The sequence below is a fragment of the Alligator mississippiensis genome, chromosome 4, assembly GCF_030867095.1.
Source record: "Alligator mississippiensis isolate rAllMis1 chromosome 4, rAllMis1, whole genome shotgun sequence".
Lineage (NCBI taxonomy): Eukaryota > Metazoa > Chordata > Crocodylia > Alligatoridae > Alligator > Alligator mississippiensis.
The window spans coordinates 115,040,172-115,063,888 of NC_081827.1; the positions used below are offsets into that span (position 1 = coordinate 115,040,172).

At 44.2% G+C, this 23,717-nt stretch overlaps 1 protein-coding gene across 5 annotated transcripts in view; it reads left to right on the plus strand.

Annotated features, from left to right (window-relative positions):
• The window catches only part of TMTC1 (transmembrane O-mannosyltransferase targeting cadherins 1), a 261,037-nt gene extending 238,650 nt beyond the window's left edge, over positions 1 to 22,387 (plus strand). For 3 of the 5 annotated variants that reach the window (XM_014609054.3, XM_059726489.1, XM_059726490.1), the window contains 7 exons: positions 78 to 180; positions 9,930 to 10,065; positions 10,992 to 11,136; positions 11,758 to 11,895; positions 13,308 to 13,430; positions 15,106 to 15,183; positions 15,973 to 22,387. In XM_014609054.3, the coding sequence (XP_014464540.2) occupies positions 78 to 180; positions 9,930 to 10,065; positions 10,992 to 11,136; positions 11,758 to 11,895; positions 13,308 to 13,430; positions 15,106 to 15,183; positions 15,973 to 16,113 (864 nt within the window). In that variant the 3' untranslated portion in view covers positions 16,114 to 22,387. The other 2 variants (XM_059726488.1, XM_059726487.1) reach the window with 2 other exon arrangements.
• Positions 22,388 to 23,717: the final 1,330 nt, after the last annotated feature.

The window sequence follows — 23,717 nt, forward strand, 5'->3', positions numbered from 1 at the left end:
TTTCATGATGTACATATATGCAGCCAGTAGTAACAATGTTGGCTTTACCCTGATAACAAGTCTTCCTCTGTTTTAAGGAACGATTTAAAGAAGCAGAGGAGGTTTACAAGGCTGGGATAGAAAACTGTCCAGAAAGCTCAGACCTGCGTAACAACTATGGTGTTTTCTTAGTTGATACTGGTAAGTAAAATGAACCAAGGAGATTTATTTTACTTGGTTATTTGATTTGATCCAGGATGATTGAGGGAGTCTGTTTAGTAGTGCATTTTTTAAAGATTGACAGAGATTCCCAGAGCAATGGATGGACACTCATTTATTATAGCATGTAAAACTCCAAAGGTGTAAGTAAATATTGTCCCTGCTTTATAGAGACTGAACATAGTGCTGAAATTGGAATGATTTGTAACAAATAATTGCATTGAGTAACTATGATATTTAGCCTGTGTGTTTCCTACATTTGTCTCACTGTGAAATCTAGAGGTGTCATCTTTAGGATGAGGGCTGCATCACACAGTGGATTGACAACATTGCAGTAATTTACCCTGGGATGCATGGCCACTCAGAACAAAACCACAGACATGCATAGAGGCCCATATCATTTTTGTGGCTATTTACAACCTCAGTTAATGACAAAGCTGCTCTTTGGCTGTAAAGGGTGTAAGCCACCAAGGTAAAATAAACAGGGCTTTGAAAATAAAATCATTTGACAAAACAACCCCCCCTCTCACCCCCTAACCCCCAAGATCCTGTGGAGAGAATGGATTTCTCAGGAGAGTGGTAATGAGATACAAAGCCCTTTGCTTCTGTGCTGCTGGTTCATATCCAGCTTCCATGGCTTCAGGCAGTTCTTGGCGTCCACATAATAAAAATTACCACCACAATTGGCACCTTTTATTGGCAGTATTAGAAGCAAAGCCAAGTTTGAACAGACTTAGAAACTAGATTACCTCCTCACTCCTAAAGAAATTCCCTCCTGAACAGGGCTAAGATACACTAGCAAAGTACTGTAGAGTGAGCTTGGATAACTGATGCTCATTCTGTGTCATTCACATCTCAAAGGTAAATAGTGCCCGAATGACTTCATGCTTGAAAGGGAGTCCTCTGACGGCCAGTAATATGATCAAGAGGGTGGAATGCATGATTTCTGTAGATGGCAGTTTTATCTGAGTTCGTACTGATCCATCTTTGGATCCTGGCTAGCACTACGGATGAAAGGGACTTGGGGGTCATGACTGACCACAAGATGAATATGAGTCATCAATGTGATGCTGCGGCTAGTAAAGCGAGCAAAACACTGGCTTGCATCCATAGATGCTTCTCAAGCAAATCCCAGGATGTCATTCTCCCATTGTACTCAGCCTTCATGAGTCTGCAGCTGGAGTATTGCATCTAGTTTTGGGCTCCACAATTCAAAAAGGATATGGAGAAGCTTGAGAGAGTCCAGAGGAGAGCCACGCACATGATCAGAGGTCAGGAAAACAGACCTTACGATGAGAGGCTGAGAGCTGTGGGATTCTTCAGCCAGGAAAAGCGCAGGCTCAGGGGTGATTTGGTGGCTGCCTGTAAGTTTATAAGGGGTGCTTACCAGGATCTGGGGGAACGTCTGTTCACTAAAGCACCCCAAGGGATGACAAGGTCGAATGGTCATAAACTCCTCCATGACTGTTTCAGACTGGACATATGGAAGAAATTCTTTACTGTCTGAGCCCCCAAGGTCTGGAATAGACTGCTGCCAGAGGTGGTTCAAGCACCCACTTTGAACGCCTTCAAAAGAAATTTGGATGTTTATCTTACTGGGATCCTATGACCCCTGCTGACTTCCTGCCCCTGGGGCATGGGGCTGGACTCGAAGATCTTTCGAGGGCCCTTCCAGGCCTAATGTCTATGAAATCTATGAAATCATTCTACTAGGATATTAGTGGGCACTATGCTGCTGCAAATATACAACCAAATGATAAGAGTGTCTGGTCATGAAAAACTGATCACATTTATTGAGGAAGTTGAGATTTTTATCCTGGCAGGCAAATATCAGACTTTAAATTCTACTTGCTTAGAACATCCCTCAAAATTTCAGGTGGAAATGGCATTCTTCTTTACTTCCAGTGTTGTGTGCGCCTACTGGCCTACCCTATTCCATTGTGTACACAGAGATTTCCCTTCACTCTTGCATTTTCTGCAAAGGTGAAAAGTTACTTTTTCCTGTTCTGTTTGTTACCATGCTTCCCACCAATATAACTGAAAAAAAGCTGACACTGGAAACTTGGGGTATAAATAATTCTGTTGAGAACAGGACACATTCTGCAAATTCTTTAGACAATAAGGTTCTGAAAAATGAGTACTATGCCTGAGCAATGGTAATCATGGCAGCTTTTCTGGTAAAACTATGTATGTGTCCACAGTCAATGCTCTTGTTCAGTAGTAGAACCCTCCATCCTGTAGCCAGAATTATACCATGCCTGCCAAGCAAAGGAAGGCTTCTGACATCTAGTAGACAACTGTGTATTCTCTGGATCGTAGTGTACCCATAAGAGGTCTAGTCAGGTGCCTGATGAGTGGCTGACAAGCCCAATTCAAGAGTGATACACCTTGTTACAAGTTTCACAGATTGTTGTATCACTGTTCAACAGATAACCAATCTCAAGAGCACCCAAAGCAGGAACTTTTTCCCCAACTCTCCTGCCACATCTTGATGTTATCAGAATATTTAAGGAGGGGTTCAGTGGTGTAATAATATGTGTCCCCACTAGGGGTATTCAGTGTGAGTGTGGCTAACCTTGAGGCTCCGCCTTCCCTACACCCTATCCACTCACCAACTGTAGGTGCTTGTGTTTTATCATTTGTTGCAGTAGCTTTGGCCTTTCAGATTCACTCAGCTGTCGTCAACCTATGTCCAGTAGTCTGATGCTTCAGTGGGTTGCCACCGGACTCGGTGAAGTTTACACGGAGCCTTTCCTCAATCACTGGGTGATAAGTCCTGAAGCTGGTCCTTGCTAATGGGACCACAAGAATGTTGGCCCAATGGGCCTCTCAAAATCATAATTAAAGAAAAAAAAGAAGAAAGACTGCACCAAGGAGGAACTAACTATAAAGGGGCTCAGCTAACCCCTTCAGCTTTTATATTCTATATCTCACCCCTTTGGGAGACAGCCTGTGACCAGAGGCTGGAGCTTGAAGCCCCAAATCAGCCTACTGGGGCTTTCCTGATCCACTCTAACAAGGCCCCTGTAGCCCAAGTGCCCCACTGCCTTGGCATTCTGAGGAGCCCTCTGCCTTGGCCTGGTAGCAGCTTCCTGCCTCCTCTCTTAGGCACTGTCAGTGCCTTTTAAACTCTTTGTGGCGATGCCTGTGGCTGACACCATCAGCCAGGCACCACCTAGTTTGATTGACAGCGAACTCAAAAACCAGCACAGCAGTGCCATGCATTGCCTTGGTCCTGGCTCTCCCTGCCCTCCTCACTTCCTTCCAGGACTGACTGCCCAGCCCCCTTGGAGTCAGACTTGGAGTCAGCCAAGCAGGGCTGTGTGAAACTTTGGCAGCCATTTCATTTCGGAGGTGTTTCAGCCCAAAACACCAAATCTGAAATGAAACGGAAGTCTCCGAAACATCTCTGAAACTAAACAAAACCACCTGAAACATTTCGGAGATGTTTCGGAAAATGTTGGCGTTTTGGAGCTGGGCTTGCAGGGAAACAGAAACTAAGAAGAGGGAGGGGGAAGAGAGAGGGAAGGACTGCTCTGACGTTGACATCTATATCTGGCCAGCATCTGTGTTCTGTCCCTGAGGTCCCTTCCCATCCCAGTGCTCTGGGGAAGGGACGGCAGCCTGCTGTCATCCTGCATGCAGATCTGGAGGCCCATGCCCCCCAGGAGGAGTCCAACACAGCCAAGCAGCCTTCCCAGGGGGTGCAGGCCCCCAGATCTGCAGCAGCATCACCAGTCTTACCAGCACTTGGCACAGGTTGCGCCAAGCGCTGGTCTTAGCCAGCAGCAGCAGTCTGCTGTCATCCTGCACACAGATTTAGGGACCCGCGTCCCCCAGGAAGAGTCTGGCACAGCTCCGCAGCCTTCCTGGGGGGCACGGTTTCTAAGTGTGGCAGTCCTGCGTGCTCCAACGTCTCTGTGTTTAGCATTTTGTCTTACCATTTTATTTTCAGGATCTTGTGTAGGCATCTCATGCGGAAGCTATTCAGTCTTCTGATGTGCCTGCCATATGTAATGCACATTTCTGAACCATAAAGCAGGGATGACAGTATGCAAGTCTTGGAGATTAGCATCTTCATCTTAGTTGATAGTTTGTTGTTATTCCATGCATGTTTCTGTAATAGCCCAAAATTCTTAGCTGCTTTTCTGAATCTGTTAGATCAGTCTGACGGTCAAGATTCCTGATGATTTGTAGAACCTGAATAGGAAAAGCTGTCCATGATGCCATGAGATTTACCCTCCAGAGTGATCCCAGGCACTGATTCTTCCAGTGGTACATGACCAGTGTTGGTTCTTCCAGTGGTCTTCTTGAAACTAATTGCCAACCCAAAGTTCTTGCACGATGTAAAAAATCTGTCTAAGAGATTTTGCAGGGAAGATTCACTGTGGGCAACCAAAGCCATGTCATTCACAAATAGGAAATCTCTCCAAACCGGCTTTTTCACCTTGATTTTCACTCTAGACCTTTTAATGTTGAACAAGCCTCCATCTAGTCTGGTTTGAAGATAAATGTCATCATTGCTGTCCTTGAATGCATGAAGAAGTAGGAATGAAAAGTAGATGTTAAAGAGCATGGGGGCTAAGATGCACATTCATTTTTCTCTACACTTCTCTTGCAGTTGCTTGAGTGAAAATATATCAATGGTGGAACATCCTGAGCAAAAATCATATTGACTTTCAGGATAGATTCTTTCACCTAGAGATTGCAGCCTAGGGAGCATAATGCGAGTGACATCTTTTCCAATGATGTTCAACCGGTAGAGTTGTCACAGTTGCTTCTATCCCCTTTGTTTTTGTATAATTTTACAAGCCAAGCATCTTTGAAATATTCTTCTTTCCAACAGAGCAATATAACTTCATGGAACTTTCAAATAATTCATCATTGGTGTGTTTCTAGATTTCAACAGGCAAGCAGTCATTGTTGGATGCCTTGTTCCCAGGAATTGATTTAATGGTTTTCTGCAAATCTTCTAGTGTAGGCTTATTGTCCAAATCCTTCATAACTTCAAACTGTGGTACTCTTTCAAGCTCTTTGTGTTTGATTTCAGTCTTGCTGAAGTACAGTATTCCATAGTGTTCAGTCCAGTGTTCGAATTGTTTTTATCAGTGATGACATTTCAGTTTAAGTCTTCCAGCAGAGCTATTTTCTTCTGGACTGGACCAGTTGCTCATTTGATGACTTTGCAGCAGACTAAGGTATGGTCAGTGTCACAGTCAGCACTGTAATAAGACCCTGTGTGTAGGATTTCTTTCAGGTGGCTGCGCCTGGTCAGTACTAGATCTAATTGGTGCCAGTGCCGTGACCTTGGCTGTTTCCACGATGTCTGTCTTGACAGCTAAGTAGGTGTTGGTAACACAGAGATTTTGATTTGCACATTTGCTGTCCATTTTCACTCATATTACCAATTCCATATTTCCACAGAATACCAGGTTAATTTTCCAAGGTACATCCAACTCTTACTTTGAAGTCGCCAAGTATTATAATGGTTTAATTTCTGTGAGTTTTCTCAATCTCTTCTTGAAGTTGTTGGTAGAAAACATTCTTGTTTTCATCACTAGCTTGAAGGGTAGGCATACACAAAGACACTAAACAGCATGATGAAGCCATTCTGTGTATACACTCTGAGCATCACGAGTCAAATAAATACAGCAATGGGTCTTTCATGGGAAGATAGTAAGCTGTTTCTAATAGCAAAGCCTACTACCTGCTCTCTCCTTTCTCCTGCAGTCTTCCCATGCCAGAGTATGGTATACTCATTCTCTTGGATCAAACCTGTATCTGAGTGGATCAGTGTCAATTCCAAGTCTAACCAGTTCATATTTTAGTAGTGCCGTTTTCTGTAAATCACAGTCTGAATCAAATCTAAGCATCAAAGTTCAAACATTCTGACATGCAAGCTGCTTTTTCATTTTGGCCAGGATAGATTATGTTGTGGCATGACATTTTTGGTCCACCTTTCCTAGGGCCTTCCTCAAGAGAGGCAAGCAGACTACCCCTGAATAGGGCTGCTTGGACACCTTGGCAGCTGCCTCAGGTTCCTTATGCCCCTTGCAGAGTCCTACCACCATCACGCTGAGATCTCCGATGCCTAGGCAAAAGTATGGAGGAGTGGAAGCTGCCCAAGAGCTACCATCTCCCCTTTAGATAACAGAAAGGCCAGACCGAGTTCAGATGTTCCGTGCCACGGCAATTGTAACTTCTGTCAGAGCTTCTGTCAGAGGGTGTGTTTCTCTCATGGTGCCTTACTTCAACTAAGGAATGCCTACAAGGCAGTGGGGGCTAGGGTTTTGAGGCATATGACCAGGTATGACCATAAAACTGAATCCAGCTGGAGGGCTTGGTAATGATGTGGTGGGGCTACTTGAGGCAAGGTAGTACCTATAAAATACCACAATGGTACAAATTCTATAACAGGTTTGGGCAAAATGGCAGATCCAGACAGTGGCCAGACTCCATTTCTCAGCAGCCCCTGCCCGTGTCACTGTGGACGGTTTCCATGGAGATCCCAGTAGTGGCGGGGCTGTGATAGCACAGGGCCAGGGTTTCCATGGAGACTGCCCCTAGCAGCTCTGGCAGGCCACGCGGCTGGGCAAGGAGCTGCTCTTGGACCTGGGCTGGGAACTTGAGGTGGTGACAGCATGGCCCAGAGCCATGATTGCAATGTGGGCAGTGGATAGCAGTTCTGCCCCAGCTCTGGACCACGCTGTCACTGCTGCAAGTTCGTGGCCCTGAAGCACCTCCCCACCCAGCCTCGCACCTCACCAGTGCTGTTGGGGATGGTCTCCATGGAAACCCAGGCCCTACATTGTCATGGCCTCACCGCTGCTGGGGTCTCCAGGGAAACAGGCCTCAGCTACTTGGGCAGGGGCTCCTGGGAAATAGAGTCCACCATGGGCCTGATCTGGCCCATGGGCCGGACTTTGCCCGCCCCTGCTCTAGAGTAAGGCAAGTATAGGGCATCTCAAAACCATTGTGACACAAGGTGCATATAGATGCTCCTATGCCTTTGGCTGGCTGCCAGGATCCTTTCAGCCACTCTCTCAGGGTGCAGTTTGTTCTCAGGCAGTAAAGTAGCTAAGCAAAGCAGTGCAGAGCCACCAGAAACACAGGACTGCGTATGTGCTCTGGTGGCTGAGTAATGGCAGCTCAGACTGAAATGGCTTGCCATAAAATGTGTAGCGGGCTAGATCCTTAGCTAGTGTCTCTATACATACAACTGTATACGGTGGCTTTTACCAACTGAGGAGCAGGCCTAACATTTGCAACATTGCTAAGCTAACATTGTTCCTGACACTTTTCTGTTTGAATAGCTGGAATGAAAACTGTGCCACATTGACTTAGTTTGTAGTTTGTAACTAGCCTCTATGTGGAACATACCACGAGATCCTTCATTACAACTGGCAATGTAGTATATACTAATATATCGTTATCATGAGAATTCATTCTCCAGTGATAACATTCTGGCACCCGTCTTCGGCAGAAGGTGAACTTCAGCAAGTTTTAAATACCTGGGACATTGATGAATTCTTATAGTTGTTCACTTCTTTACCCAATGTTCTGTTTCTGTTCTTGCGCCTAATGAGGTAATGTTTTCAGGTCCCTATTAGTGTGTGGGCAGGTAAGATACAGGGAAGCAGCGCCACCCAATGGTTTCTCTGAAACAAAGTTCTGGATTCTATTCTACAAAGCAGATGTTTTCCATTGATAAATGATAATCGATGGAAATAAAACAGGGTGGGAATTAGCAGGCTATCAGAGTCTGCAATGGGTGCAATGGGAGCCATAAGTACAAAGGTAGGCCAATTTATTTTCAGCTGATAGTTTATTTGCTATGAAATGCAATTTTCTGTCCACCTGAAACTATTTGAATTTAAGTCAAATTAACAAAATAGTTTTGTCAGAAGAAAATGCTGGCCTAGATTCACAAAACTCAAGAGGGTGAGGTGGTGCCTATGCCACCCCCACTCCCTTTTAACCAATAGTTAAACTGATGGTAACAGTTACCCAGATGTGGGAGACCTGGGTTAAAGTCCTTCCTCAACTTCAGGGAACTTTGAACTCACATTTACTGTCTCTTAGGAAGGTGCCTTGACCATCAGGCTATGCAGTATTTGGGGTGGATTACACTCAGCCTTTACTGGCTCTGTTCTTTTCAGAGAGCCTAATAATGACTCTCCAGCCCAGTGGTTTAGGAAGAGAGATGCCTGAGTTTCAGACAGACAGCTTCAATTTTAGCTTCAAACAATATTTAAGCATTCCTAAAAAGTGCAACAGTAGCAACGGGGAAGAACAAGACCAGACCACCCCAGCATGCCCTAGAACAGTGGTTTTCCACATTTTTCATTTGTGGACCCCTAAAATTTTTTGAATGGAGGTGCAGACCCCTTTGGAAGTTTTGAATGGAGGTGTGGACCTCTTTGAAGTAAGTGTACGTATTCACGTACTTTTGGTTGATCATAGTCATCTTTTGCAGACCCCTTAGATGTAGTATGCAGATCCCCAGAGGTCTGCGGACCACAAATTGAAAACCACTGCCCTAGAGCAAAGGGGTTAGATGACTTCACTGGGAGGTGGGATATATAGATTCAGGACCCCTCAGGCAGGTGGGATTAGAATAGGAGTGTTCCACATCCTGAAACGAGCACCCTAACCATGGGGCACTTAGATAAAAAGATGACAGTGGCACTCTCTTCTGCTTTTTTTTTTTTTTTAATGCTGCATGAGTCCTTCTCATAAAATGCCTATGGTGTTTGTGTTTCATGGGGAACACTGTGTTTTGTTTGCATCAAAATGCATTATTTGTTTGTTTTGGCAACTAAAGCCCAACATACTTCATTTAGATTTAATGTTACATATTTTTTCAAGCCTCTGAATCAAAAATCAATTCTTCATGTAGCTTTGGGCGTGAGCACCTGCAACCACCCAGGAGGTGAATGAGTAACTTTCTGATGGACATGCAGGGCAGCTTGTTGCTCTTAGTGTGTTGCTGCTGGACTGGAATTGATCTTCCCCCAAACCATCCCACAGAGCGGTAGAAAACAGTTTTTGCTATTTGTTCTTCCACAGTAGTAGGTCAGAATGAAAAGAAGTGAAATGCATCTTTTCTGTTTCTCCCTAGAGTTGTTTTTACTTTATATGTTGTAAAATAGTTTCTAAAATGTTTTCTTCTCCAGATTGCCAGGGCTTGAGAGAGTGTCTCACTCTCTCTCTTCCTATCTCTGTGGGGCCCACATGTCCTTTCAGCTGCAGTTTATGATCTCTGCTGCTCTTGCATGAGAACATAGCAACTTGTTTCCTGCAGACCCAGTCACAGTAACAAAATTCATTTTAAAACCAGACCTGAATGTCATGTTTACATTTGTGTGCAGTCTCTACCCTTCACGCTACCACAGGAGGAGTGTTGTCTGTTGGGAATCCTTTCCTTGGCAATCATGCCCAAAGATTTTCAGAAATCAGTGACTAAAAGCTTACCTCCTAAATCCCAATTCTGAACATTCAGGCATTACATTTCTATTTGGATGGCAATTTTCCCTTGTGCATAGTCTGCAGAAGAAAGGAGACAGGATTCCTGTCTCACTATGGTTCCTACCCATCAGCTGCTCTGAACACTCAGGAAATGAGTATTTGGCATCCAATGATGATCACTGAAAAGAATCAGAAATATGATTGAATGCACAAATGTTAGAGGCTTTCATGTGGTATCAGATTAAATGATTTTTGCTCTGCAGGGGCTCCTGAGAAAGCAGTGTCCCACTACCAGCAGGCCATCCAGCTCGGCCCAAATCATCACGTTGCCATGGTAAACCTGGGCCGACTCTACCGCTCTTTGGGGCAGAACAAAGAGGCTGAAGCATGGTACAAACGGTAAGGATTTGGGGTGGGAAGGATGACTCTGCCCTTGTCCTTTCGCACATCTGGTCTTTGTTACATGACCTTACAAAAATCCTCTAGTATTTCATGACCTTACACTAACTCTTTAGTGTTTTAGTCTTTCAGTGAGGATTCTTTTTTTCTCTCTCTTCATTTGAGAGAGTGGTTTGCTGCTGTTGCTGGATCTGGCTGCTTTATGAGGGCATGCGGTAGATCAATATGTTTTCATTTGGTTTTTGGCTGTCCTGAGTTGTGCAGCAAGTGTCTTGCTGGGCTTCTCTTGAGCCAAGCCCCCAGGATGTATTGCACTGCTTTGAGCTGAAGGGTTATGGCTGATTCTGAGTTTAGCGGTTTCTCAGTGTCATCGGTAACCCATTAGTGTTCTGTCTGACATACATTGCAGTCTGCATGTGCCACGTTTCAGCTGCACATCCCATCCAGGAATTCAGGACCTCCTTTGTGAATCAGTGGATCTCTTGTTTTACTGGAACCTCCCCCAGTGCCTGCTAAGCAAACAGTTCCTTGGGGTTTGCCAACAATGGGAGGAGAGGGGGGACTTCCCTTGTGTCTCCATGTTTGGAGCCCTGGTCTTTGTTCTCTTTGAAGATTCCTTTTTTTTTTTTTAAGATCTTGCCTTGCCAGCATGGCTGCAGACTTGAATTCAATATGGAGTCTTTCCCTGTGTTTTTGAGCTGACAGGAGGGATCGCTGCTGAGGGCAACCCCTTCTCTGACCAGGGAACCAGAACGCTGCTTAGCAACTCCTCCTGTCTTCCCTGAGTCAGAGAGAGAGTTGGTATGGGATTGAGCCTCAAACTCAGAGTGCTAACTCTCGCGAGCCTATTGGAGGGCGAATCCCACCCGGTCTTCTGCCCTTGTCCCAGCGTCACCTGAAACCTCCTCATTCTTCCCAACACTCAGAGCTTTGAAAGTCTCACGGAAAGCTGAAATCCTGTCCCCGCTTGGAGCGCTGTACTACAACACAGGGCGATACGAGGAAGCTTTACAAGTCTACAGGGAAGCTGCAGTGCTGCAGCCTTCGAACAAGGAGATTCGACTGGCACTGGTGAGTGTAGAGCTCAGACATTCAGGGAAGAGCCATGAAGCACAATGCCTGATAGCAAACACAGGTGTTTGAGGGAGGTCAGTCGGAGTGTGGTGCTCTCCACATAGACCATGTTTACTGTCTCCCTAGCTCAGGGAACTTTGCAAGTCTTCATTTTTAATCTCTTCCTTGGCGAAGGGGTACAAATTGTTTTCTGTATCAAAGGCCAGACCATTCCCCTGCTACCTTCCTTTCTTCTCACGTTTTTATACTGTTAGGTTCCATGTTGTAGTCACTCTGTCTTCCGGTTGAAAAGACCAGAAAGGGCTTGCCACAGAGTAAGGCAGGACTGCTTCTTGACTGGCTGGAGAAATTCCTGATGAACAACATTCAATCATTCCTTCCTTCTTCAAGATGTTACTGAACCACTGCCATTTAGCTGTCCCACATCTTGCTTTCCCAGAAAGCATAAGGCTACAACTAGAAACCAAGTTCTGTCCCCATATATCACGCTATAGCTGGGACATCGTACCAAACCTAGGTGACAAAGATGGGCAGGTTAGCCTGTATTGTCCGCAGCGTGTGTTTAAAGGCATGGGCACTTTAAAAAGTAAATGTGACCCTTTTAACACTGATCTGTAGGCCCAGGTTTTAGCAATGATGGGGCGAACAAAGGAGGCTGAAAAGATGACAAATCACATTGTGACAGAAGATGCTGAGTGCCTGGAGTGCTATCGCCTTTTATCAGCCATCTACAGCAAGCAGGAGAATTATGCCAAGGTACAGTGAACTCTGTGTGTTTCTGTCCCAAATGCACACAGAGGTCTTGGGAGGAATTTTAAACTCTTTCTAGTCAATATACAGACCCTGAACTGAGGTGTGTAGTAGTAGACATGTAGCAGTATCAGTGATCAGTAAGGATCCTGGTTTTTCCCAATAAAAGCTATAAGATTGTGTGATTTGTGATTACAAATTCTGTGATAAAAAATTGCAGAATCTCTGAAAACCCCCCAAAATCTGTCATTAAAATGAAAGGCCACTATCTATGTAGGTATCAGTTGAACAAAATGTTTTCTTGATATATTTACAATTTTAAAGCAATTTGGAAGCCTGGCGGTGCTTCAATCACTATAATAAAATACATTCTAATTGCATATAAATTTTGGCATTTGATTTTCAGTTTTTTATCATGGAAAATCAGAGCTGTCCCAGCCCCCTTAGCTCACAGAACAGAGGTCCAGGCCTCTCACTTCCAAGCCACAGCTCCTCAGCCCTGCTGGTGCCCCTCACTCCTCTCCCACAGCTGCACAGCCCTGCTCCCTTGCCCACAGCCCCCTGCCCCTCCCAGCCCTTCTAGAGCGGGTCCCCAGCTGCCAGGGCTATGGGGCTAGGGACCTGGATCCACAGCCCCCTGCCCCCAGCGGGAGGTGGTGGCTGCTGCAGAGGAGCAGAGCTCAGCTCCCCACCTGCTGCCTGCCTGCTGTAAGCTTGGGTGGGGTGGGGCCAGCTCTCTGACACTGTGCACACTTTCAGGGGATGGGGGGGGGGGGGGAGAGGGAGACCTGTGCCCCCCAGATCTGTGCATGGGGCAGGGACAGGCCTCCTCCCCTGGAGCCTCCTCAGCGCAGCAGGTGTGACCTGGCACTGCAGGGTCCAGCAGGGCCACGCAGGGAAGCTGCTTGCCACTACAAGCTCTGTGCTGCCCTGGCAAGGCATCCCCTGCCTGTGTGGCAGCAACAAGGAGCACAACCCCATGCCCTGCAGCACTGGGTCATATCCACTGGGCTGCGGAGACCCTGGGAGAGGGCAGCAAGGCGGGGAGCCTGAGCCCATAGCAGGCACCCCACCCCAACCCTGCACACATATCTCAGGGGCACGAGCCCCCCATGCCCACCTGGGACTGCATGCACCACTGGGGAGCCGACCCTACCCCCCACTGTTGGATGAGCTTCCTGCGGCCCCATCTCACTCCCCACCAAGGCCCTGTGGCTGCACATTGTGGCCCTGGGCCCCAAACGCCACACGCTGCCCAACTGGGCAGCAGCCCAGCTCCCTTCATCCCTCCCTCCCTATGGGGGCCTCAATACCCCCCCCCCACTTACCTGTGGGAGCTACTCTCCAGGCTGCGTGGGGCCATGTACATGCACATAGCATCCCCTGCCTGTTTCAGTATCCTTTTTCTTTTTCTGCAGGCATTAGAAGCTATTGATAAAGCTCTTCAGCTGAAACCAAAGGATCCAAAAGTCATATCAGAGCTCTTTTTTACTAAAGGAAATCAGCTAAGAGAACAGAACCTTCTGGAAAAAGCTTTTGAGGTATAATGGCTCTAAATCGGGGTTTCCCAAACTGTAGTACACATACCCCTGGGGGTATGCAAGACATTTCTGGGGGAGGCGTTGTGTGGGAGAAATTGTGTAATGGTGGATTCATTTTCATTATAATAATAATTGCCATTTACAAGGTTAAAATATAAAACATATGTTGGTAGGGGTATGTGGGCAGCTGGTAAATCTGGAAGGGGGTATGAAATAAGAAAAAGTTTGGGAACCGCTGCACTATATCATGTGGACAGTCTTATAGCTTAAAGAAATGAACTATCTGTAAATAATTCTCTCCAGGTAGTATACATGATGTTTGTTTAGTTTTATAGCTATTATCCAATACAGATGGAGTTATGGATAGGTGGTATCAATTCCACAGTTAAAATTACAACCAAGTTCCCTTTGTGGACCTGGATTCCATTCCCACTCTCTTCTGTTTTGTAAATATGCCAAAAAACGTGGAGCCAAGACGGAACTTTTCTACTAAAGTTGAAATAACATAGATAAGGGGGTTGTGAGGAGCACAGCCAGACTGGTCAGACCCACAGTCTGTCTGGCACCGGATCCAGTATCTGACAGATTATGTCTATCCTGTAATGACAGCATATCCTGTCAGGGACACTCCAAAACATGCCCTATCTATGCTTTCCCTTTACACTCAAAGCCTAGACATGTGTCAGGAGGCTGTTCTGGGATCATCCTCAGAAGCTGCTTTTGCAGAGACTGAGGGTCTGCAGAAGGATGTCTTGGAGTGGCCTCCTGGGTACAGTTCTGGGTTTGGAGCATGTCAGCAGGAATGAGCAGGTAGGGTTTGCTCAGGAGCAGCTCTTCCAGGACACAGTGACGTTGCAGTGTAGATAGGCTCACATAGCAGGCTCCAAAGAAGGTGCAAGTGCCCCTCCATAAATAGATGGCAGGCAGTCTGTTCTCCTTGCTCCTACACTGGGTATCACCCTGTTCTCTAATAGAGATTGGCTTAAGCTGTGAAACATGAAATGTTTCAAAATTCCTTCCAAAATTTCTGTTGTTAATTAACAGTGGTCATTCTGGATATCCATATAAATGCCTTAGAACCCAACTGGGGGAATTGATTGAGAGTCCAAGTCTTTGAGGAGTTTTCCTCACACTTGTAGAATTAAAATAAAGGCAGGTGAGAGGGATAAGGCTACCTAAGGCCCTTGTTATATCTTCACACAGATTCCATGTTGTGAGAGAGGCTGCAATCAGTAACAAGTTAAAAACCTGCCTGTGTTTTCTCCCTGCACATTCATGGCTATGTGGAGTTGTGGAGACACTTTTATGATGTGAGTGGCCCATACCAGGTGGCGAAGGGAGCAATAAAGTGCAGAGCGTCCCTGCAGATCAGGATCAGCAGAAAATAATGTGCTGTCATAGATGTTGCCTTTTATTCTCCATGGGACACTGCAGACACAGCAAATTTTCTGAGAAAGGCCCTTTAGAGAAATGGTGCCTTTCATTTGTTTCTACTTAAGAATCTGAAACTCAACATGTATTTTGTGCATAAGAAAAACTAAAGGAATAACATAACACAGGAAAGAGAGAATATCTACTTAAGAGATAGGGGAAGGACAGTCACTCTTTCCGCTCCAGTGTGGTTCTTAATTGGAGGCCCAACATTTTTAGCCTAAAGACAATTTTATTTATTTAGAACTATAAACTGGCTGTAGAGCTGAATCCAGATCAAGCCCAGGCCTGGATGAACATGGGAGGCATTGAGCATATTAAGGTAGGAAAATCAGCTGCCCTTCTGTTGAAAAAATCGACCATGTCTATTCTTCAAACCAAAATGGCTTTCAGGCAACCAAGAGGTGCATGCTGAATGTGTATTAGATATCCACCTTTGTGCTTGATCCAGAGTTTGACATCTGTTACAGCCCCAGATGGAGAGCTCAGTCTCTTTGGCTGGGAACTCTTATCAATAATTTAAAATACACATACACTTTGGGCTAATTATGGCTGTACTATGGGAGGAGCAGCATCCCTTACAAAAACAGGCTATTTTGCAGCTTTCCTACCTCCAGCATCATCTTGCTTGAATTAATGTCTGCCTTAGATGTATGTACCTGATTTGCCTCTTTACATTCCACCTTACCTAATCTCTTTGATACTGGCATCAAAGGCATAATACTGATACCAGTTGCTGAAGTATTCAGAAATAAGAAGTCACCATATTTTCAGCTTAATCATTCTGAATTGGCTTTAGAGAGTCTAAGCAGATTGTTTGATAGCCTAATGCTATTGCAGAAGAAGAGTTATATTATCTCTTCATATTGAATGTGTCAACATTATTTATTTCTGCTACTTGTCATTTTCTAGGTGATCTAATTTAGACACAAAGTAAGCTCTTCAAAAATAAGTTACCAGGTTTAATAATGAGTGTTATATTGTTATTACAGGAAAAGTCAAAATTTAGAAATGACTTCCACTAGTCACTATAGAAGTTGCCATTCTCAAGAAATGGTGTTTCCATGTCAGAGAATATGAATGACATTTCCCCCCCCACACTTTTTTACAGGGGAATTATGTCACTGCACGTGGCTATTATAAGAAAGCTTTAGAGCTGGTTCCAAACAGCAAGTTGCTGAAGGAGAATCTGGCCAAACTGGATCGCTTAGAGAAACGGTTACAGGAAGTCCGGGGAAAGGACCACACGTAGAACTGTGATAATGGTAGGAGGAACTTCATGTCCCTTGAAGATAGGAGCATGGTGGAAGCCCGCTGGCATGTGTGACACTGAAAGAGCTCAAATGTGACTCAGAATGAAGGAGGATGAATTTCAGGTGCATGTCTGTTCATCACCAAAGTTTCTGCAGGGTGTGCTGAAGAATGGAGTGAAAACCATGCTTCAATCAAGATTCATGTTTGGGTTGTACTCCTTTCACTATGATTTATGGTCTAGTTGGGAAACTTGCTGATTGCTTTCCAAACTAGGCAGACTGTATAGGGGCAAAACTCTCATCCACTGTGGCAGGAATAGAGTGTTGCCTCTTGATACTCAACACTGATTTATCTAGTCCACTTAGAGTACTACTGATGGGCTCCAGTGCATGTCCCACAAGTTTTTCTAAGTCAGGAAGATGGTAACAGTAATCACCAGAGGCCCTCAGAGGTAATTTAGGAATCCAACTTGGAGGAAATAGTGTTCATTTTTAAGGCTCCAGCAGTGGCTTTAAAATGACCCCAAGAAAAGGGAGACCTATGTCTGGACATAATTCTGTCTAGGAATGCTGATCCTATGGCTTGTACAGCAAGTCCGTTGAGGAAAAACCTCAGCTGAATATTTTTCTCATAAAATAATCCTTTTTGTAACAAGATTCATTATATTACAATTCTGTCAAATATCTGAAGGCTTTTTCACCCCAGTCAGAATAGTTTTCTATGAAAAAATTGAAACCATTCAAAGAAAATAATGTAAAGTTCTAAAATGGCTTTCCCACATGACCTGCCTTGGAGGGGAAAAAAAATCCTGGTCAAAACATTTTATCAGGTAAAGCACAGAGAGATTAGGGAAGATATGAGTGATTGGATTTTTTTTTAATAGCATGGGAATATGTTTATCATGTTGATTTTTTGCCAAGTTCCCCCCCTTCTGGATCTTGGAGGTGAATTATATCTGATCACTCTAAATCTATATATTTTTAAATGTGAGTGGGAAGGCAAGTTTACTTCAGATTAAAAAAAAAAATTCCAAGTACTATTTATTTAACTTATAAATAAAAATGCTTAATATATTTTCTCTTTTTGTAAAGTTGGATGTCATCCTTCACAACTGGCCATGCAGCATGTGGTTGTGACTTTCAACATGGCACCACAAGGTTGTGCTTGAATAAGTCTCCCTACTGGTAGTTCTAGAGCACTTGGATGTAATCTATGCTGGACCAAATTTTCCACATAACAACAATGCCAGCACTGTTGGCTTCACTCGGGTTGCACTAGTTCAGTTGAGATGAGAATTTGATTGATTATTAATAACTGCAGTAGTTAAGGAAGGTAGATCGGACAGTGATTGAGGCCCTGTCCTTTCACTCTGGACAGCAGATCGTATCAAAAGTCTATTGCTTTCATATTAGCTCCTATCAGGAAACCATCACACAGCATTGCCAGGTCTCTGCTGAAGAGAAGCCTAGGGTTTGGAATTGATAGCTAGGTGGGGATTGCAGTGTGTCAGGGAAAGTTTTGTGGCAATGGCCCATAGTATGACTGACTTTAGAAATTGGCAGTAATGTGTCAGTATTGTGGGCTCTAAAGCATAATAGGTAAGCATGATCATACCATAGTTTAGCAGTGACTTTATCTGTTTTATTTCAGGGTTTTGATTTCTAACTGCTGGTTCTTTTGGTGAAGTCAATGACTCCAAACAGCAGTCTCTGAATTAGAGGGACTTCACACAAGCACAGGTGTCTGCCCACCTGGATCTGGTGGCTGGGCTGAGGTATAACCATGGATGATTCTGTTCACCAGGTAGCTGATGCTGGAGTTTAAGACTTTAGCTTCTGCACCTAGCCAGGTGAATCTCCAGGGGCTCAGTAAGGCCATGGAGTCAGAAGGGCTTAGCTCTGAGGACACATTTACACTGCCCCTGTAGTGATCCTAGGAGCACTCTTGAGAAGCAGGCCCTGCCTGCTCACTCCCACCCAGCATGGGCTAAAGTCCAGAATAAGACAGTATAGCTGGTTTAAAGTGTGCTCAGAGTCACATCCAGACTCTTTAAAATGTGCCTCCTAGTCAGGACAGGTTTCTTGGGGCACACTGGCCTCCCCAGAGACATGCAGACAGACCCTCACATTACTCTGCTTCTGCCCCCTCACCAGCCTCACTTCAGCAATTCAGATTAAGGCCAGGTAAACTGCAGCCATGATTTGCCACTGGCATTTTCAGGTGGCAGAGCTATAACGTTTCCCTTCTATCTCTATTCCAAACAACCTGCTTTTCTGTTAAAGGACTTCTTGTCTTTTTGGACTTCTAGGGCATGTCTGCACGTGCACCCCATGGCATGGTTGTTACTGCACCATCATTTTGTACTTGATTTAGGAAGTACTAAATGATGGCACAGTAACAGCCAACCTGGCAGGGCACTGTTATTTTTAGCTTCTACATCGTCATAGCAACATGTTACAGCGATGGAGCGTCAGCATCACGGTTTGTGCTTACTAACGAGCTACGTCACCATAGTGCATCGCTACAGCAATCTAGTGTCACATGTAGACATGCCCCCAGAGACAGAGCAGGAGCAATTATCCTGTCAGTCAGTTTTGGGCAATCCCTGATGATGGCTATACATGCTGTCATGCAACTTGTTAGGTCCCTAGTGAAATCATCACTTCGAAATTATTTGTCTGGGGTAGCTGTAGGGTTTCAGGCTTTTCCGTAGCACAGGGAGGGAGTAACCCAATGTCCTGAATTGTAGCTAACAGGGAGAAAATGAATTTTTAGCTACAAAGTCAAAATTGGCATCCCTGGAGGTCAGGCTGTCAAATGCTGTGGAAAGCTACGCAGTCAAAACCAGATCTAAAATGATCTCTGTGAATTGTCAATTCCCTAGTTGCACAGCAGTGGGATTATAACAAAGTTTTCAAGGCCCAGACAGCATATGTATATTCATAGAAGCCTATAGCACTTTAAATCATAAGTAAAAGATGTTTGGCTACATTTTCCAAAAATGCGTGAAGGGGGTATATACAGCATTGTTCAGATAAAGCTCTGACCCTTTCCCCCCACAGAACTTGCACACTTGGCTGTCAGCAAGGCTTCCCTTTAGAAGAGAAACTTTTCAAAGAAGAATACAGGGATTAATCCACTCTACTCCCATTTAAGCTAAGCATACATCATTTTGAAACTGAGCTTCTGTGTGCGAATTTTAGAGCATAGTGCCTCAGTCTTGCACGGCATGAGCTTTATGCGTGTGCAGAGGATCAGTGAAATCTGTGGGATGCAAGACAAGTAGTAAACATGCCTTGTCTAGATAACTGCAACCTAAGCATGTGAGGTGCTCAGTGTTATCAGCTAATTCTCACTGAGTTTAAAGGGACTGAAGAGCACTCAGTGGTTTACATGGTAGAGCCCTTCATCAGTGATGGACCAGGGTCCTGATGGACAAGGATTTCACTGTATGGTGTCACTGTCATGTACTCTAACTTTGCCGATGTATTGTTTATAAAGATGCCAATATCAATGCTGGAAGCAGCTCCCAGATCAGGAGTGTTCAAGCCATGTTTTCCTGTAACTCAGTACTTTGAGACCTAACTGAAGACACTCGAGGCATGAGAATATGTGGGAATGGAGTGGGTGGGGCACATGAAGGAAATCTTTTGGTAAAAACTGTATAGCATATACATTTTTCCTCAAAAAAAAAAAAAGTAAGATATATGAAAATAAAGAATATATGTTCTCCATGCCACACATGTGGTTTTAAATTGTGGCCAGTGAAGCTATTTTTTAAATTTTAGAAAAGTTGTATTTTTTTAAACAGGATTATTGAGGACAAAGACTTTTTGTTTGAACTTTGGTTGAAAGTTTTTATCAGGTCAGTCAAGGAAGACAAAGGAAGTGTCGTTACCATGATAGCATTTGATTAAGGCCATGTTGTGCTGTGCAAGTACATCAATACAGAACGGCTTTCTGATGTCCGTCCAAGATGCAGGAAAAGATACCATCCGACCCCTGGCAACAGGATTCCAGCACTAGCTTTGCAGAAAGGCAGCACAGAATCACCCCTGTAATGTGTGGTGGGGGATTTAGCAGTAGGGCAGGTGTGTGCTTGTAGTTGTGCTATCTCTGCTTGCTTGCTTCGGCCTTAAACTTCAGTTGCCTGCCAACACATGAGAAACCTGCTGGTATACACTGGCAACATATCAGTAGAGAGTGAGATTTAATCCCATCTGAAATAAATCCTAGCCTATGCACAGCTGTGAAAGGCTGAATATAGACTTTCATGAAGCAAATTTACAACAGTTTTAGGGACAGGAGAAGAGAACTCATTTAAATAATCCCTCTTCCCCCCCACCTCCAAACAGCACTTTCTGGCCCAAACCAATGCAAATAATAATATAAAAACCGGGTAATATAAACTGATCAATTATTCCCCAAGCTTCCCAGAGCCCCAAACTAGCAAAGCATGTGTACAGCTTTAAGTGCACAAATAGTCTCTGGCTTCAATACTAAAATGCTTGGCTGGACTAAGGCTTGAATCTTATGAAGGGTTTACTAGAGGTGAGAATGAACAATGGTGTGTTATTTGCAATAGGTTGTCTCACCCAAAAGGAAATTTTTCTGTGAAGATAAGTAGATTAAGTTAACTTGTGTGCAAATGAATATTATTCTAAATAATTATAGGAAACAGCTGCTCTTTCTGGTTTTATACAGCTCCTAAAAGAACAAAACTATAAATACTTTGGTTTCTGCCTATGAAAGTACTCAGCATGCTTAGCACATTATGAATGCATATTTTGCTGAAAACCATAGTAGGTGGTGGCTCGCTCTTCCATGTATGAAGTGGCATTGTCTAATCCTCTGTACCTGTATAGTGGCATATCAGCCCAGTCCAAAGTGAAGTAACACAGACTTTTATATACTATTTATGCATTTCAATCTTAAATAAAAACTACACAATTCTCTCTCTTTTCTTCTTCTTCTTCTTCTTCTGTCTTTTTTCACCCAGAACAATACTTTTGACAGATGGGGCTTTTGGAATTTTTTTGGTTTGTGTGGGGCTTTTTTAAACATCTTGCTTGTTTAAAATATTGCATTCTTTGCTTATCCCCCTTTCTTTTTTCCATTGTTCAGAAGAAAAGACTTAAGGAGGTTGTTATTTTTATCTTGCTCTTCCACTCTTTGGGCTAGATTTTCATTAAAATGTACAGGGAAAATTGTCCAAATTGACACACCTACACATCAGAGAAAATGGTGCATTAATTCCAGATTGAAAAAGACCCCAAACAAGAGACAGTGGACTCTGTAGGCACAAAGTCATGCTATCCTACATATGGGGGCTAATTTTCAAAGGATGTGAACACCCACCATCCCAAATCAACAGGAGCTGCAGCAGCTTAGCATCTAGCAAAACCAAACAACTATTGGGTATATTTTGCTTTCTTTGGAATTAAGAGCATTGACATGCTGGTTTTACTTGCTAGCAAATACTCTGAGGCTACTTGTATGTGCCTTGATCTCCCCATCCTCAGTTCAGCAAAGCAAATATTTAAGTTCCATTGAAGACAATGCATAGTTACACCTGCTTGAAATGTGTGTGCATTTAATTGATTGCATGCCTGATTCTTGCTTTTCACAGGTAAAAATGGTGCACAACCTTTGAAAATCTAGCCCACAGGGAGTTTTTAGAGGGCTCATGCAATAGTTTTAAAATGTACAATTTTGCTTTCATATGCATTTAAACAGAATAGCAAGAGGAGAAATTCCTTGACATAATATTGTTGCAGTGTGGCAACATTGCTTTAGGTGATCTCTCTAACTTTGTGCAGAACTTCCTTGCCATGTTTGTACGGGCTTGCTGAAAATTTCTTTATTCTGGGAAATTTCCCCAAACAGCATCCCCTGTGAAAGTTTATGGCTTCTACACATTTATTACTGTCAAGATCACTTTGCCTGAAGTGGGTGTCATACTGCATTTTTGTTCTATCATGTGGGAGTTATTTGCCTTGGTTATTGTTCATGTGGTTCTTACATTTGTATCTCTTATTTTATCAGTTGTGCATCTCTCTTTTTTTGAAACAATAATACCAATTAGATATATTTTAAAATTAAATGATCATTAAGCAGCTGGATGTATGTCAATAGTACAGGAATTTGAAGTCTTTGCTTCTTTCACTGTGGGGTTTATGGATACATTTTGCCTATAATGGAGTTATGCTCAAGTCTTTCCAAAAGAAAATGTATGTAATGTCTATTTTATATAAAAAGAAGAAAAAAAAGAACTGATCTGTGTTGTTTTGTTCTATCATAACCAAAGAAGGTTAGCTGATGCCAGAAACCATCACCTGATTGGCTAAGGAAGTAGAAGGTTCTAAATCCTTTAATCCAGGGGTTGGTAACCTCTAGCCTGCAGACATGGGGCTTTGGCAGCAGTTGCTTTCCTAATGCTGGAGCAGGGAGGCAGGCAGTCTTCCCAAGGGAGTGTAGGGAAAAGCAGCACTGGCAGCTGGGTCCTAATGCCCACTAACTGGCCTGCAGCTTTAAGGTTGCCAACGATTGCTTTAATCTGATTGAGTAGCCCTAGACTGACAAAATCATTCCAGGGACTGCTCACAGAGCAAAGGGATATTCAATACAAGTATCAGGATCTGGCCCATAGAATCAAAGAAAATGAGGATTGGAAGGGACTACAGGGCTAGGGACAGACATTACTCATAAACCAATTTAAGTGATCAGAAACTGGTTTAAACGTGTAACAGAACAGATGTTCAGTGTGTATAAACCAGTTTGAAAATGGCTGAAACCAGTTTGAGATAAACCTAGTTGAATATAATATCAGATTAACTGATTTGACTCAAACTGGTTTATGCAATGTCTGTCCTAGACCCCCTGCTGGTTTAAATTAAATCAGACTCCCCCAGCATCCCAGCATGGAATCTGGGCTGGGTGGGGCTCTCTGCTTCACAGCAGGGCTGCCCCTTCCCTCTGCTCCCTTGCTGCAGCTCTGGCAGAGATGGCAGGCGTCTGCCTGGTTTCTGCTCTCTACCTCCCCTCCCCACTCTCTGCTAAGCAGGCATTCCCCCGTCCCTCACAGACACCTCTCAGCATTAGCTAGCACACCACATGCTGGCTACCTCTGAGCTGTGGCACACGGAACAAAGGCAGAATCAACAGTTAGCCAGTAATGTCCCTTTGTTGTTTTCTTAATGAGTTGAAAAACACTGAGTTAGGGGTGATAAACATTCCCTGTTGAGTTGCCCAGGATGGGTGGGAACCCCTCCCTGATCATAGCATCCTGCTGGAGCCACATCCCCCTCAGCTCAGCATTGTCAAAGGGAAGGGAGGGCTGCTTTAGCATCCCCTGGCTTCTACCCTGAGCCACTGCAGGCATGTGCCTGAATTTCCTCAGTCCAGAAAGAATGTCTGTCCAGTTTTGACCAGGTTCAGCCTAGCCAGGTTAAACTAACCTGCAAAGATTGAATCAACTCAGGCTCAGGGTTCTTGAATGTCTGTCCCTAACCCAGGAGATCATCTAGTCCAGCCCCCTGCTCAGAGCAGGACTATCTCCAGATAGATCATTTCAGCCAGGACTGTGTCAAGCCAGGCTTTAAA